General features: G+C 41.5%; 2 protein-coding genes across 9 annotated transcripts in view; both read right to left on the bottom strand.

The window, feature by feature from the left end:
* prr14 (proline rich 14) overlaps positions 1-4,696 on the bottom strand; it is a 9,639-nt gene extending 4,943 nt beyond the window's left edge. For 2 of the 5 annotated variants that reach the window (XM_027135455.2, XM_027135465.2), the window contains exons 1-5: positions 4,420-4,587; positions 3,184-3,358; positions 2,779-2,893; positions 2,130-2,173; positions 1-1,147 (exon numbers count right to left, since the gene is read on the bottom strand). The exon at positions 1-1,147 is cut by the window's left edge and continues 1,061 nt beyond it. In XM_027135455.2, the coding sequence (XP_026991256.2) occupies positions 1-1,147; positions 2,130-2,173; positions 2,779-2,893; positions 3,184-3,338 (1,461 nt within the window). In that variant the 5' untranslated portion in view covers positions 3,339-3,358; positions 4,420-4,587. The other 3 variants (XM_047800668.1, XM_047800669.1, XM_047800667.1) reach the window with 3 other exon arrangements.
* Positions 4,697-5,091: 395 nt separating this feature from the next.
* On the bottom strand, positions 5,092-8,307 carry cd2bp2 (CD2 (cytoplasmic tail) binding protein 2). Of its 4 annotated transcripts, none has more exons than XM_027135477.2 (7): positions 8,215-8,301; positions 7,587-7,662; positions 6,985-7,117; positions 6,662-6,819; positions 5,966-6,569; positions 5,596-5,681; positions 5,092-5,373 (listed from the first exon to the last, which is right to left on the bottom strand). In XM_027135477.2, the coding sequence occupies exons 2-7, from the start codon at positions 7,659-7,661 to the stop codon at positions 5,263-5,265; spliced, it is 1,167 nt and encodes a 388-aa protein (XP_026991278.2). In that variant the 5' UTR covers position 7,662; positions 8,215-8,301; the 3' UTR covers positions 5,092-5,262. The 4 variants fall into 4 exon arrangements, with proteins under 4 accessions (XP_026991278.2, XP_047656627.1, XP_047656626.1 ...); XM_047800671.1 differs by lacking the exon at positions 8,215-8,301 and adding an exon at positions 7,905-7,960; XM_047800670.1 differs by lacking the exon at positions 8,215-8,301 and adding an exon at positions 7,784-7,916.
* Between the last annotated feature and the right edge of the window lie 4,568 nt (positions 8,308-12,875).

Raw genomic sequence — 12,875 nt, 5'->3', positions numbered from 1 at the left:
GTCAGGTTTAATCTCTCCGTTCGGTTTGGCCTGCTTACGACGTCTCGTCGCGCAGGTACCTGTCGACGGAGGACCTCCTGCTGGTGTAGAATTGTTTATTCCGTTTGTGCCGAGATGATCGGGAGAGATACTTGTGGTGGAATCGCTCGCGAAGTCCGAGGCCACTAACGTACATTTCACGTCGTTTTCTGTTTTACTTCTACTTCTGGATGCTCGCTTCAGCCCGATTCTCTCTCCCTCTGAGGAATTACGAGGTCTTAAGGCTGACGTTTGAACACCTCCACTGTTGCACATGCTAATGCTAATGCGATTAACTGAGACTCGAGGCTTTCTCGGGTTAAGAGTCTGAACCGGCGTCTCGTTCTCCAACGTCTTGGTCTGCGTGATCGCTGGAGATTCCCCTTCCTCTCGGCCCAATGTTCCAACTGTGCATCCCCCCCCCACACTTTCCACCATCTCCTCTCGTTCACACATGTCCAGTCTTCTGCCTTTCTTCCTCTTTCCGACAGCCAGAGTTGGAAGCCTTAACTTTTTGGGTAAGGGCTGGTTTTGGGCTGGGACTTCACTCTTCTCTGCCTGTCCTTCGTGCTCTGTTGTCTCGTGTGACGTCTTCGGTTCACACAAAACGGTCGACTCCTGCTTTGCTTTCTCAGAACCTTCTCTAAGGCTCGTCCTGGTGCTTGTGGGGTTCAACAAACCAAAAGTACCACCGTCCTCTGGGATCGAGTCTCCTCTGCGTTCTGACCCGTTCTGTAAAATCGTAACTTTATTCTGCTCCGAATCGCTCACTGTAATTGATTCGGTGTCAAAATTCAGCCTCTGAACGACTGGCGATTTTATCTGCTCTTCTTTGCCGTCGGTTCCTTCGCCCTCATCGTTCTCGGTGGTCACAGAAGGAGGTCCGTCGTCCGACCCGGCCGGAAGCTCGTTGGGTTTGAAAAGTCGGACGGGACTCATGACGATCTCCGTGAAACTCGCCATCTTGGATTTGAACGACTGGAAAAGAGGGCCGATCACCCATCTCTTTGCCGGCGGAGGACTTTCCGGACCTTTCTTCTCAGAATCCTGGGATTTAGTGGCATCGTTTGAGCCTAGAGATAACGATGTCAAGTCCAACTTGCGTTTACAGGATCTTGTGGGTTTATCTCTGAAATAAAAAATAAAAAAAAGACACACAAAATAATATTACGATTGTGTCGATCGGCAAGCCAGAGCACAGGTGTGTGACAGACACGTGAGAGCAGCTCACGTCAGCGAGCACTGAGACACGAGCGTTTGCTGGGGTTATGTAGCTCCTAATTTCCCCAGATATAACACTGAATCCTGCTTCTTCGTAATCTCACGTTTCTCGCTCTACTTTCCTAAACGTCTTATTTACATATCCGTGTATCGTCGGTCTCGAGTGGACAAATCCAGCGTGAGAAAGCTTTAAATAATCGGCTCGTCTCACGGTTAGTTTGCTGATATCTGACTCCTGCCGTTCCGGTCAGGGCCTCATATCCGGTTTATCCTGAACAGACTTTTTCTGACCATAACACAAATGTAAGATTTATGTAACTGTTCAGAGCACCTGATACGAGGCTCTGTTTGGGTTCTGGTCGGGTTTCGGTTGCTTAGCGACCAGCTGTAACATTCTAACGCTGCATCGTTTCAGACCGTACACGATTAACACCGTGATACAGACTTAACACTGTAAAAGCTTCAGAGCGGCGTTTCATAACCCCGGGGTAAAAGCTCACTGTGCTAAACTCACGTCTATATCACACATGTGAAACCTTCCTCTACCAGGGGGGGTAAATCAGGGTAGTCTGGAAAGAGTTTAACTGCAAAGTGCTTCGGTTAAAAAAAAAATACAAAACACACACGACACCTTACAGAGCTTACGAGATGGATATCATGCTCATATCAGCTGATTATCATTCAGCAGCATTGGACCAATCGGACTGGTCACGCTGAACCTCGAGACCTCGACCTCATTCTGAGTTAATCGTCTCTCACGAACATCTTGTCCTCATTCGGTTAGTGACCACCGATACTCGCCGCTCGTGCCCTGTACGTGCTCGGCTCGGCCACCGTCTCTCACTTAACTCTTCGCTAACGTTTACACACGAGCAGAAAGAAACACTCACTCCGTCTGTCCGAGTCGACTCTCCTCTCCGTCTTGCGGTCTTTCCTGAAAAACAGACAGAAGGAAAGAATAAAAACACAAACATTAACAACACAAAAGAGATGTTTGTTATTCGGTTCTGGATCTCGGCTCTTCACCGACGTCCATCTCTCGTGGCGTTCTTCGCGTTCGGCCTCGTTTCCTCTCGCGTACGTGAGGGATATAATTAGTAGAGGCAACATGACCTGCTATACAAACTGATCGTATAATTTTACGGTAAAGAAAAGTTATCTTCAATGAGATCACGCAGAAAAAAAAAAATACACACGAGTGTGTGTGGCTCAGTAGACCGTGAAAGTAGATTAAAGTCACTCGATTTAACTCATTACACAAACACAGACAAGTGATTACGCATCACAGCTCCACTCATGCGTGTGTGAGGCTCGTGTTCACGAGGATTTGTTTAGATGTTAAATCATCTGATAATGTAATCGTTGTGTAAATCGTGTAAGTAAGTAGATGTTAGGAATCTGACAGATGTTAGGGATCCAAAACCCTTTTCATATTTGATTCGCATGAGTCGATTCCCGAGTCGAATAACTTTCTTGCATTGGGAGTAGACCAGAGACGTGAGGAATCATTTGAGCTGATGGATTATAGTGAAACATTACCGTGCCGAATGTATCCGAGTACAGTTTCTGCTCTGAAGGGTCGGCTCCGTCGCCGAGGCTCGTCCTGAACGTCTTTGGACTTTGGGTTGCTGAGGAACTTCCTGGATCGTCAGAGCTGAGGAACAGAGCATAGCACACACTCCGCGTTACGGGACGCTTTGTGTACGAAGGTTAATGATGTCTCAGTGTGTTCATAATGCCATATTAGTGATTAGTGCGATCGACTCGGCTGATCACGAACGGTACCTCCGATAAAGCGGTCATTAAGGGTCTAATGTTTGCTACCCTGCTAATCCTCGTCATCTTACACAGAAGCACAATGACTTAATAAACAAACAAACAAAAAAACAAACAAATAAATAAAATCTTAGAAGAAGTGATGCGTGTGTCAAGCTAAGACTGTACCAGTGTAAAACAGGAGCGTGAGGAACAGCCTGAGGAAGACGGCCATTGCGGTGGCTGGGACAAAGGGCAGACGGGGAATTCCGGCTGTCTTCCTTCATCGGAGTGACACGAGGAGGGCTCTGCTCTTGGGGAGACGTCAGCATGTCCAAAACCATATCCCTCAGAGCGTCTCGACCTGCAGAACACAATTGGAATCAGAGCACACGGAGATCAGTGGAGGTGAAGTGACGTTTAAATCGAGGCAACAGGAGATCAGGTTATAAACGCAGAGGTGCTGGGAAGCACCTTACAGCACAATCGTTTAATGTCTGAAGGTTTTTTTCCCCTCAAGCCGCCACCACACACACACACACACACACACACACACACACACACACACACACACACACACACGAGTGAACGAGGGTGACATCTATAAGAGACAAGTAAAAACAGGCTTCCATGTGCTAATATTAATCTTACTCATTCCAAAACTCATCAGGGTTTATAGAGTTATGGACTTGTTTGGATCACATGTAGATATGTAGGGATGTGGTAGCTCAGTGGTTATATAATAATATAATTTATATTTATAAAAACGTATGTGGATAATAATAATAATAAGTAATATTTATATAGTTAGACATTTATAAAACCGTATGCAGATATTATAACATAATATAATTTATATATTTAGACATTTAGATATGTATATAAAACCTTTGTGTATAATAATAATAATAATAATAATAATAATAATAATAATATTTACATATATAAAACGGTATGTGGATAATTATTAGAATTTATATTATATGTTTATACAATATTAAAAGGTATGTTGAGAATATAATTTATATATTTAGACATTTAGATATTTTTAAAACCACATACTGTTTGTTTTATATATATATATATATATATATATATATATATATATATATATATATATAAAAACAAACAGTATGTGGTTTTTATAAATATCTAAATGTCTAAATTTATATAACTAAGATATATTTATAAAACGTATGTGGATAATTATTATTATTATTATTATTAATATATTTAGACGTTTATATGAAATAATTTTGCACAAATACTAACGATTATAAATGTTGTAATGAACCTATTTTAATGTGAAATAAATCAGTTTTGCATCTTTAAAAAAGGTCCAAAGTGAATAACGATAATAATAAACACCGCATTATTCCTATAAACACGACACAAAGCATTTAAAACTCTTAATAAAACACATACGGACTTCATCCGACCTCTCCGGCAGGTTTCCGTAAGTGAACTTTATAACTTCCAGCTCATTAAACGACACCGAACCCGCGCTGGGGGACGTTTTCACGCCCAAACTGCAGCCCGAGTTTCGCCATTTTTTATTTTATGTTTTCAACCCACTCTATTCACCCGACGCTCCCTTACCGTCCTGACCAATCAGAGATCTTGTTTATCGCAAAGGCACTCAGATAAGGGTCGGCCCGGGCCAATCATAACTCTCGTTATAGCTGGGCCAATCGGAGCGTAACGTTTACGCGACCATGAGTCGGAAAAAATAAAGCGGACGAAGGCGAAGGCTTTGATTAAGCAATTGACCAATTAAACGTTAGTATGCAAATGAATCAAAGCGTGGCGACTAATCAGATTAAAGCAGGTCGTTCGGTCACCGTTTGATTTACATCTCAACGTAATTTATAGCGCACTACATGAGGCGAAGTGACCGTTATTTCATGCCCTAGTTAGGGAGCCTATATAGGCAGCAAGGGGATATTTAGTACTCAGCCATTGATGTAGGCGATTTGAGTTAACAAAAGGTAGACGAAAGCGCCTAAAAACGTCTACGCATGCGCACAGCACTACACATGAGGTCATTGACCTTTCCAGCCGACAAAATTTTTTATTTTAAAACAAATGTACACGGTATCAAAGGGTGTTAATCTGGTGTTTAATATAATATACATGTATATCAGAAAAACAAACAAAACAAAACAAAAACACACCAAACAAATTCTTATAAGGAGGAAAAAAATAAAAATCTCACATTAAAAACACAAGTCAGGTTTCGAAAACAAAATGACGTAGCGTGCGAGCGAGTCACGTATAAAGGTCGAAGTCCAGTCTTTTGGAGTTGTAGAACTGCGCTCCTTCCCGGTCGACCCGTCTGCAGTACACACCGTCTTTAAAGTAGCCCTGATCCACCCAGTCCTGGAGAATAACACATGTAATAAACAATAAGGAAAACCTTATCGTAGCGTAAAATAACGTCCGTGTCCGGTTTCTTTATTTACAGAAACCGGAAATTATTAAACACGTTGTAAAATAGCATGTAAATTATTACTCCTGATGATCCTTTATGTCGAGACAGTGCCACGTCCCTGAGGACGAGAGAACACGCCGATGTAGTAAACGAGAGGTGAACATTCTCACCTGCATCTGCTGGCTGCTGAAAGGGCCGTAGAGTTCAGAGTTCTCCTTGTTTTCCCATTTGTACTCCCACATGACTTCATCGCTCACTGTAGAAACAAAAAATACAGACAACAAAACTCACAAAATCGATCGTACATGAAGGACGGCACTCCTCCGACCGCACAAGGATCAAAATTTAGTCCCAGAGTCAAGACCATGATCGTTTAAGCTGAGAAGAGAGGAATGACGAGGCTTGACTTTTAAACAATTAGCAAAGAATCATGGATATGATCATAAAGAGGATATGAGCTAAAAGGATTCACACAAATAATAAGAACATTAGGTTTAATGAACTTCATCTACCAGATTTCTAGTAGTCTCTCCCTTTTACCTAAGCCACTATCGAGTTCCTCGTCCTTTTTCTTCTCTCCTTTCTTCTGGCTGTGCTGCTCGTCGAACTGATCGGCAAACATGTCGAGCTCATCCTCTTCCTCCTCCCCTTTCTGGCCATCCCCTTTGGCTGCTGCGTCTCTCTTCTGCATCCCTTTCAGTCTGTATGCCAATTTTTCATACGTCTGCTGATAAATCTCGTATACCCCGAGCACCACCAGTCTGTCGGCCAGCGCCGTGAGCCTGTCTAGCTTCTCCGTGTCTCGGATGGACGCCTCGTCTTTCTCCTCCTCGCCCCCTTCACGCGCTCTGCTCTTTTTCTTCCGACCTCCCAGTCCTCCGAGTCGGCGGAGCCCGGCAGAGACGGTCTCTCCGGGCTGCAGTAAGTTCACCAAGGCCTCAGTGAGCTGAACCAGTGTGAACGAGGCTAGCGGGTCCTCCTGTGGCTCGCTCTCTTCCTCTTCTTCATCCTCCTTTTCGCCCTCGTCCTGTTTCTCCTCCCGCTGTCTCTCCTCCTCTGCCTCGTCCTCGTCTCCGACTCGGCGACGCCGCTTAGCAGAGAGTCCCTTCTTTTTCTTTTTTATCGGCTGCTCTTTGATTTTTACCTGCGCGCAGACAAAAAACACAGAAATAAGATTTACCGCTACAGTAAACATGGTAACTATAAATCTCCATGGCGATGCCGGCAAACTCTCACCCAGTCGATGTTGTCCAGCCAGTTGTCTCTGATGTCTTTCTCTTTCTTTATAAAGTAGTTTCCCTCCGAGTCGAAGTGACCCTCCTCCATTTCCTCTTTCAGGTTAAAGGGAGTGATGGGAACACCTTCATCACAGTCAATTGTGGACATTTCCTGACCTACACACACACACACACACACACACACACATTTTCTTTAATTAATCATACATGTTATTTAGTTACCTTTGATATAAAGCTAATTAAAAAGGCCCATGCCCACCAGCAACAGGGTGGTTGACAAAAGATTTTTTCCTCGACAAAACACTCTGATCAATAACACACCTTCGATATCGTCGCTGGCCAGGATGTTGTATTTGCTGTTCTTTTCTCCTTCCTCTCCCTCATCTTCCTCATCACTGTCCAGAGAGTGTTTCTCCTTAAACCTCGAGCCGGGTCCACTCACCTCATCGTACATCTGTGGACAGTCAGCACACATGGGAATTAAAAAAAAAACAGTGTATTTCTCAAGAATCGCCGAATTCTAGGATTTCAGTCAAGACTGTGATATAAAAAGGAGAGGTTTAACATGTCAGTCCTGCAGCTGTTAGCAGACTCATTACACAGATGCATGCTTGTGCATGTTCACAGCTTGTCAATATAAAACAAGCCACGCCCCCTGGTTAGTGCAAGGGAACGTCACGTGACGTGCCTCAGACCTGCAATCTAACACACTCAGAATCAAAATCAGAAAGATCTTTATTGCCAGGAATGTTTTCACATATGAGGAATTTGTTCTAGTACAGAAGCTCCACGGTGTAACAGAATGACATTGACAAGACACGTACAGATAATATAGATTTCTACTGTTGGTTCTTTCTCTCTAACACACACACACACACGCGCGCGCGCGCGCACACACACACACACACACACACACACCTTACCTTCTTTTTCGGGACCTCGTCATCCAAACTAAATTCCTCTTCACCATCTTCAAACGTCACTTTCCTTTTGGCCATTCTAAAGTGTTATTAAAGCATAAAATCATAAATGACTCTAAACAACATTCATTAGAAATAATTAATCAAACGGAATTATTGTTAATGTGAGCTAACATTTCATTACAGTCTAATATTATTACCTTTAGCCTGATATATAAACGAATATAAAAAACAATTACTAGAAATGAAGCATATTAATATAACAGTAATATAAACCACACAGGCAGCTAAATAAAAATACGTGCACACTTTTTTCCCCACCTGAATTACGTCTAACAGCACTTCCTGTTCTAATCTTTACTACAAGTTTATCGTCCAATCAACAGACGTCTCAAAGTTTCCCAACCTATCATAACATAAGGGACCCGACTATTTTAACCAATCACAGCGCTGGGGGCGGGACCTCACACAAAAACGCGTAGAAAAACAAAACGACGCGAGTCGAACGTAAGTTAGTAAATTAGCTACTGCATGAAATCCCCTGAAAGCAACTTTCTACATAACGAGATTTGTATTTGGAACAATAAAAACACGCAAAGATAAAGTGCAACACACGAGTATCTGCGCCTACCTGGATGTTTTGATTGCTATTCAAACTGCGCCATTCAACTTACAAACGGAAATGACGTATTTCTTCTTCGCCTGATAGAGTTAGTTATTGGAAACGTTTAGTATTAGCGCCCCTACAGTTCTGTAACAAATCACTGTACACGATTAATAAATTGTTTTTTTTTGTGTTGGGTTTTATTTACGAATAATAATCTACTGTAGCTGCATGAACCGACATGATTTAATATGATAAGTCCTTACTGGGGTAGTGTATTGGCCAAGACAAGATAATACAGACTATACAAGACCATACAGGCTATACACGACAATACAGACATAAATAACACAACTATACAAGACAAGACAATACAGACTATACAAGACAAGATAATACAGACTATACAAGACAATAGAGACTATACAAGTTAATACATACTATACAAAACAAGACAATACAAACTAGACAAGACAAGACAATACAGATTATACTGTACAAGACAATACAGACATAAATAACTATACTATACAAGACAAAATAATACAGACTATACAAGACAATAGAGACTATACAAGACAACACAGACTATACAAGATACAGACTATACAAGACAATACAGACAATACAAGACAATACAGATTATACAAGACAATAAAGACTATAAAAAACAAGACAATACAGACTATACAAGACAAGACAATACAGACTATATACAAGACAAGACAATACAGACTATACAAGACAAAAAAGACTATACAATACAATATAGACTATAAAAAAGAAGACAATACAGACAATACAAGACAATACAAACTATACAAGACAAGACAATACAGACTATACAAGACAACACAGACTATACAAGACAATACAGACTATACAAGACAAGACAATACAGACTATACAAGACAATAAAGACTATAAAAAAGAAGACAATACAGACTATACAAGACAAGACAATACAGACTATACAAGACAAGACAATACAGACTATACAAGACAAGACAATACAAACTATACAAGACAAGACAATACACACTATACAATACAAGATAATACAGACTATACAAGACATACATACCATACAAGACAAGACAATACAGACTATACAAGACAATACAAGACAATACATACCATACAAGACAAGACAATACAGTCCATACAAGACAATGCAGATGTGATACAATAGACAGTATGAGAATTAAATATGAATACAGAATACATGACTGATCAGTGATGTACATAAAGTGTTAGAAGTGTACGGTAATGCAAATAACAGTATTGTGCAATTTTATGCTTTTTGTGCAACATACAACAGCAGTAGTGTGTGTAACATATACGGATGATGTGATGACTGACAGTTCTGATAATGTCTCTGTGAAACTACCTGCTGCTAGATCAGCCAAACTGTCATCCGTTCTTATCCTCCTTGACCTTTCAGCAGCGTTTGATAAGGTCAACCACAAGACTCTCTTATCCACCCTCTGGAGTCTTGGGATTTGCGGATCAGCTTGGGAAATGGTTCGTTCCTATCTGGAATGACGCTCATATCAGGTAACATGGAGGGGAGTGACATCTACTCCACGCAGACTCTCCACTGGCGTCCCACAGGGCTCAGTACTTGGTCCTCTTCTTTTCTCCCTGAATACTCACTCTCTTGGTGAAATTATTTCCTCACATGGGTTCTCTTACCACTGCTATGCTGATGATACACAACTTATCTTCTCTCCCACCCTCAGATGCCACAGCTTCTGACCAGATCTCAGCATGTCTGGCAGAAATTTCATCATGGATGACTGCTCATCAGTTAAAGCTCAATCCTATCAAAACTGAACTGCTGTTCATCCCAGGTGATTCATCCCCAAGTCATGACCTTGCTATATCCTTGCTCAATGATCTGATCTCCCCTTCAGCCAAAGCTCGCAACCTTGGGGTAACCATGGACAATCAACTGTCCTTTTCCGCTCATGTTGCTAATGTGACTCGCTCATGTCGGTTTCTTCTCTACAACATTAGAAGGATTCGGCCATTTTTGTCCACACAGACTGCTCAGGTACTTGTTCAGTCTCTTGTCATTTCTAGACTGGATTACTGCAATGCACTGCTGGCAGGTCTACCTATGAATGTAATCCGTCCTCTGCAAATGATCCAAAATGCAGCTGCACGGCTTGTTTTCAACCTGCCAAAGTTCTCGCATACCACCCCGCTGCTGCGATCCCTGCACTGGCTTCCGGTAGCTGAACGCATCAGATTCAAATTACTGATGCTGGCCTACAAAGCCAAAAATGGACCAGCTCCCTCTTACCTCAAAGCCCTCATCATTCCTCGCACTGCACCCCGCAACCTCCGATCTACCAGTGCTGCTCGACTGGTTCCACCATCTCTCAGGGTAAGAGGCAAGTATACTACAAGACTCTTCTCTGTTCTGGCACCAAAGTGGTGGAATGAACTTCCTCTAGAGGTCCGGACAGCTGAGTCACTGGCTATTTTCAAGCGGCGGTTGAAGACCTACTTATTCAGGAAGCACTTCAACTAGCACTTCTTTCCCAAAAAAGCCCCAAAAAACAACCTTTGACACTTTTTCATTGTAACTTTGAACAAATGTTTTAAACTCATGGTATCTTAAGTATGTAACCTAGTGAGCCAGCATTAATGATTCAATGTTAGAGATTTAAAGCACTTATGTACATCGCTCTGGATAAGGGTGTCTGCCAAGTGCTGTAAATGTAAATGTAAATGTAAATGCAGTACTTATAGATATGAAGCGGGGAATATAATTATGAGTTTTTAGGGTGATAGCCAGATATGGGTGAAGATAGGAGCAAAGGGGTGGGGTGGGGGTGGATGTTGGTCTCCTGTAGTTTGTGATGTCTTGTAGGACTTTCCACACTGATGCAATATTGTTAGATGAAAAACTGCTTTTCAGCTTTGCAGAGTAGCTTCTTTTGGCTATTTTGATCTCTTTTGTCAGTAGGTTCCTGGCCTGTGTATACAGGGCTTTGGCTGTGAACCATGGCTTGCTGTTACTGAATTTACAGAAGGTTTTGGTTGGCACACACACATGTTCACAAAAACTGATGTATGATGTCACAGTGTCAGTCAGTTCATCCAGGCTGTTAGTTCCAGCCTCAAAGATACTCCAATCAGTGCAGTCAAAACTGTATGTTGGAATAAGAGGAACCGAGCAGTGATCAGAGTTCCCCAAGGCTGCCTGGGTACAAAGAGATAAGCGTTCTTAAGAATGGTGTAGCAATGATCCAGTGTCTTTGGTGTACAATTTCATTTGACAATGTTTGTGATCCACCAAGCCTCCATGACTTCACACACTTGAACTGGATGAATGGATTCTCAAACAATGGCTATCTGAGCAGAGACGAGTCATTAGAACTGCTTCCACATGACATTCCAGTGAAATTAGCTTCTGTGTTATTTTTCTTGGCACAATCTTAAATTGTGAGAATTCATTCATTCATTCATTTTCTACCGCTTATCCGAACTACCTCGGGTCACGGGGAGCCTGTACCTATCTCAGGCGTCATCGGGCATCGAGGCAGGATACACCCTGGACGGAGTGCCAACCCATCACAGGGCACACACACACTCTCATTCACTCACACACTCACACACTACGGACAATTTTCCAGAGATGCCAATCAACCTACCATGCATGTCTTTGGACCGGTGGAGGAAACCGGAGTACCCGGAGGAAACCCCCGATGCACTGGGAGAACATGCAGGCAACCATGCTAACCACTAAGCCACTGTGCCCCCTTAATTGTGAGAATTGATTGTCATAATTTTGATTTATTTGAACTTAGATTGTGTCTCAGGTCCATCGCAAATGGTGTCCAACATTTTCTGTTTCTAGTAATTTCTTCTTTAGTGACTTACAGCATGTAAATCATCTCGTTCCTTTTCAAACTTTAGAGGATGTCGTGTTAATTAATGTGTACTATTTAAGCTGCAACAATGAAAGTATTTGGTTAATACCTTTCTAAAAGCCTATTTCTATTTCTACTGAATCACTTACTCATTCTGATCGATTGTTGTAGACAGGGTAAAAATATAGAATAAAGTAGCAGCAAATAAAGCAATCAGTCAGAAAACAAGCCATTGGATTTATTTCAATAATGCATGAAGCTGGTTTGGAAGGTTGCATGAAGGTGGAAGATTGGAAGTGTTTGTGTCTTCACCTGCACTTCTACATGCATAGCAATAAATAAAAAAAATAATAATAGTGATTGCATAAGTATTAACCCCCGTCGTTGTAAATGTCCTACATTAGTTCTGTTGCAAACTTCCTGCTGTCAGAAATCACATAATTAATAGAAAAGAATTATAGTGTTTAGAGAACACACCTAAATACTATTGTAAATTTCCCGGTCACAAGCATAAAACAAATGCCTCACATAGCTCATAAAACTGGGTGCCAAATAAACAATTAATAGTAAATGACTCATCAGAGATAATTTGCTTTTAATTACACTGTGTGTAGAAACATGTTGAAACTTCCTGCATTCTGTTGTTTAATATTCTGTTGTTTAATAATAATGGATTTTTTAATATTCAAAATGTTTTTAAATTTTAACAACAACAAAAAAAAATTGTATTTATAGATTTTATCCAGTGTTAAATTTGTAATATTTGATTGTTACAGAGGGGGCACGGTGGCTTAGTGGTTAGCA

The sequence above is a fragment of the Tachysurus fulvidraco genome, chromosome 15 (genome assembly GCF_022655615.1).
Source record: "Tachysurus fulvidraco isolate hzauxx_2018 chromosome 15, HZAU_PFXX_2.0, whole genome shotgun sequence".
Lineage (NCBI taxonomy): Eukaryota > Metazoa > Chordata > Actinopteri > Siluriformes > Bagridae > Tachysurus > Tachysurus fulvidraco.
The sequence above is the reverse complement of the archived record's forward strand: the minus strand, read 5'-3'. Positions and strand labels throughout refer to the sequence as shown.

Bases quoted from the DNA above. Each gene is read 5' to 3' on its own strand.
- cd2bp2 (XM_027135477.2), bottom strand. From the start codon at position 7,661: ATGGCCAAAAGGAAAGTGACGTTTGAAGATGGTGAAGAGGAATTTAGT. The intron at 7,118-7,586 runs GTAAGGTGTGTG...GACTGTCCACAG, and splicing joins ACGAGGTCCCGAAAAAGAAG to ATGTACGATGAGGTGAGTGG. The intron at 6,570-6,661 runs GTGAGAGTTTGC...GTCTGCGCGCAG, and splicing joins GGCTGGACAACATCGACTGG to GTAAAAATCAAAGAGCAGCC.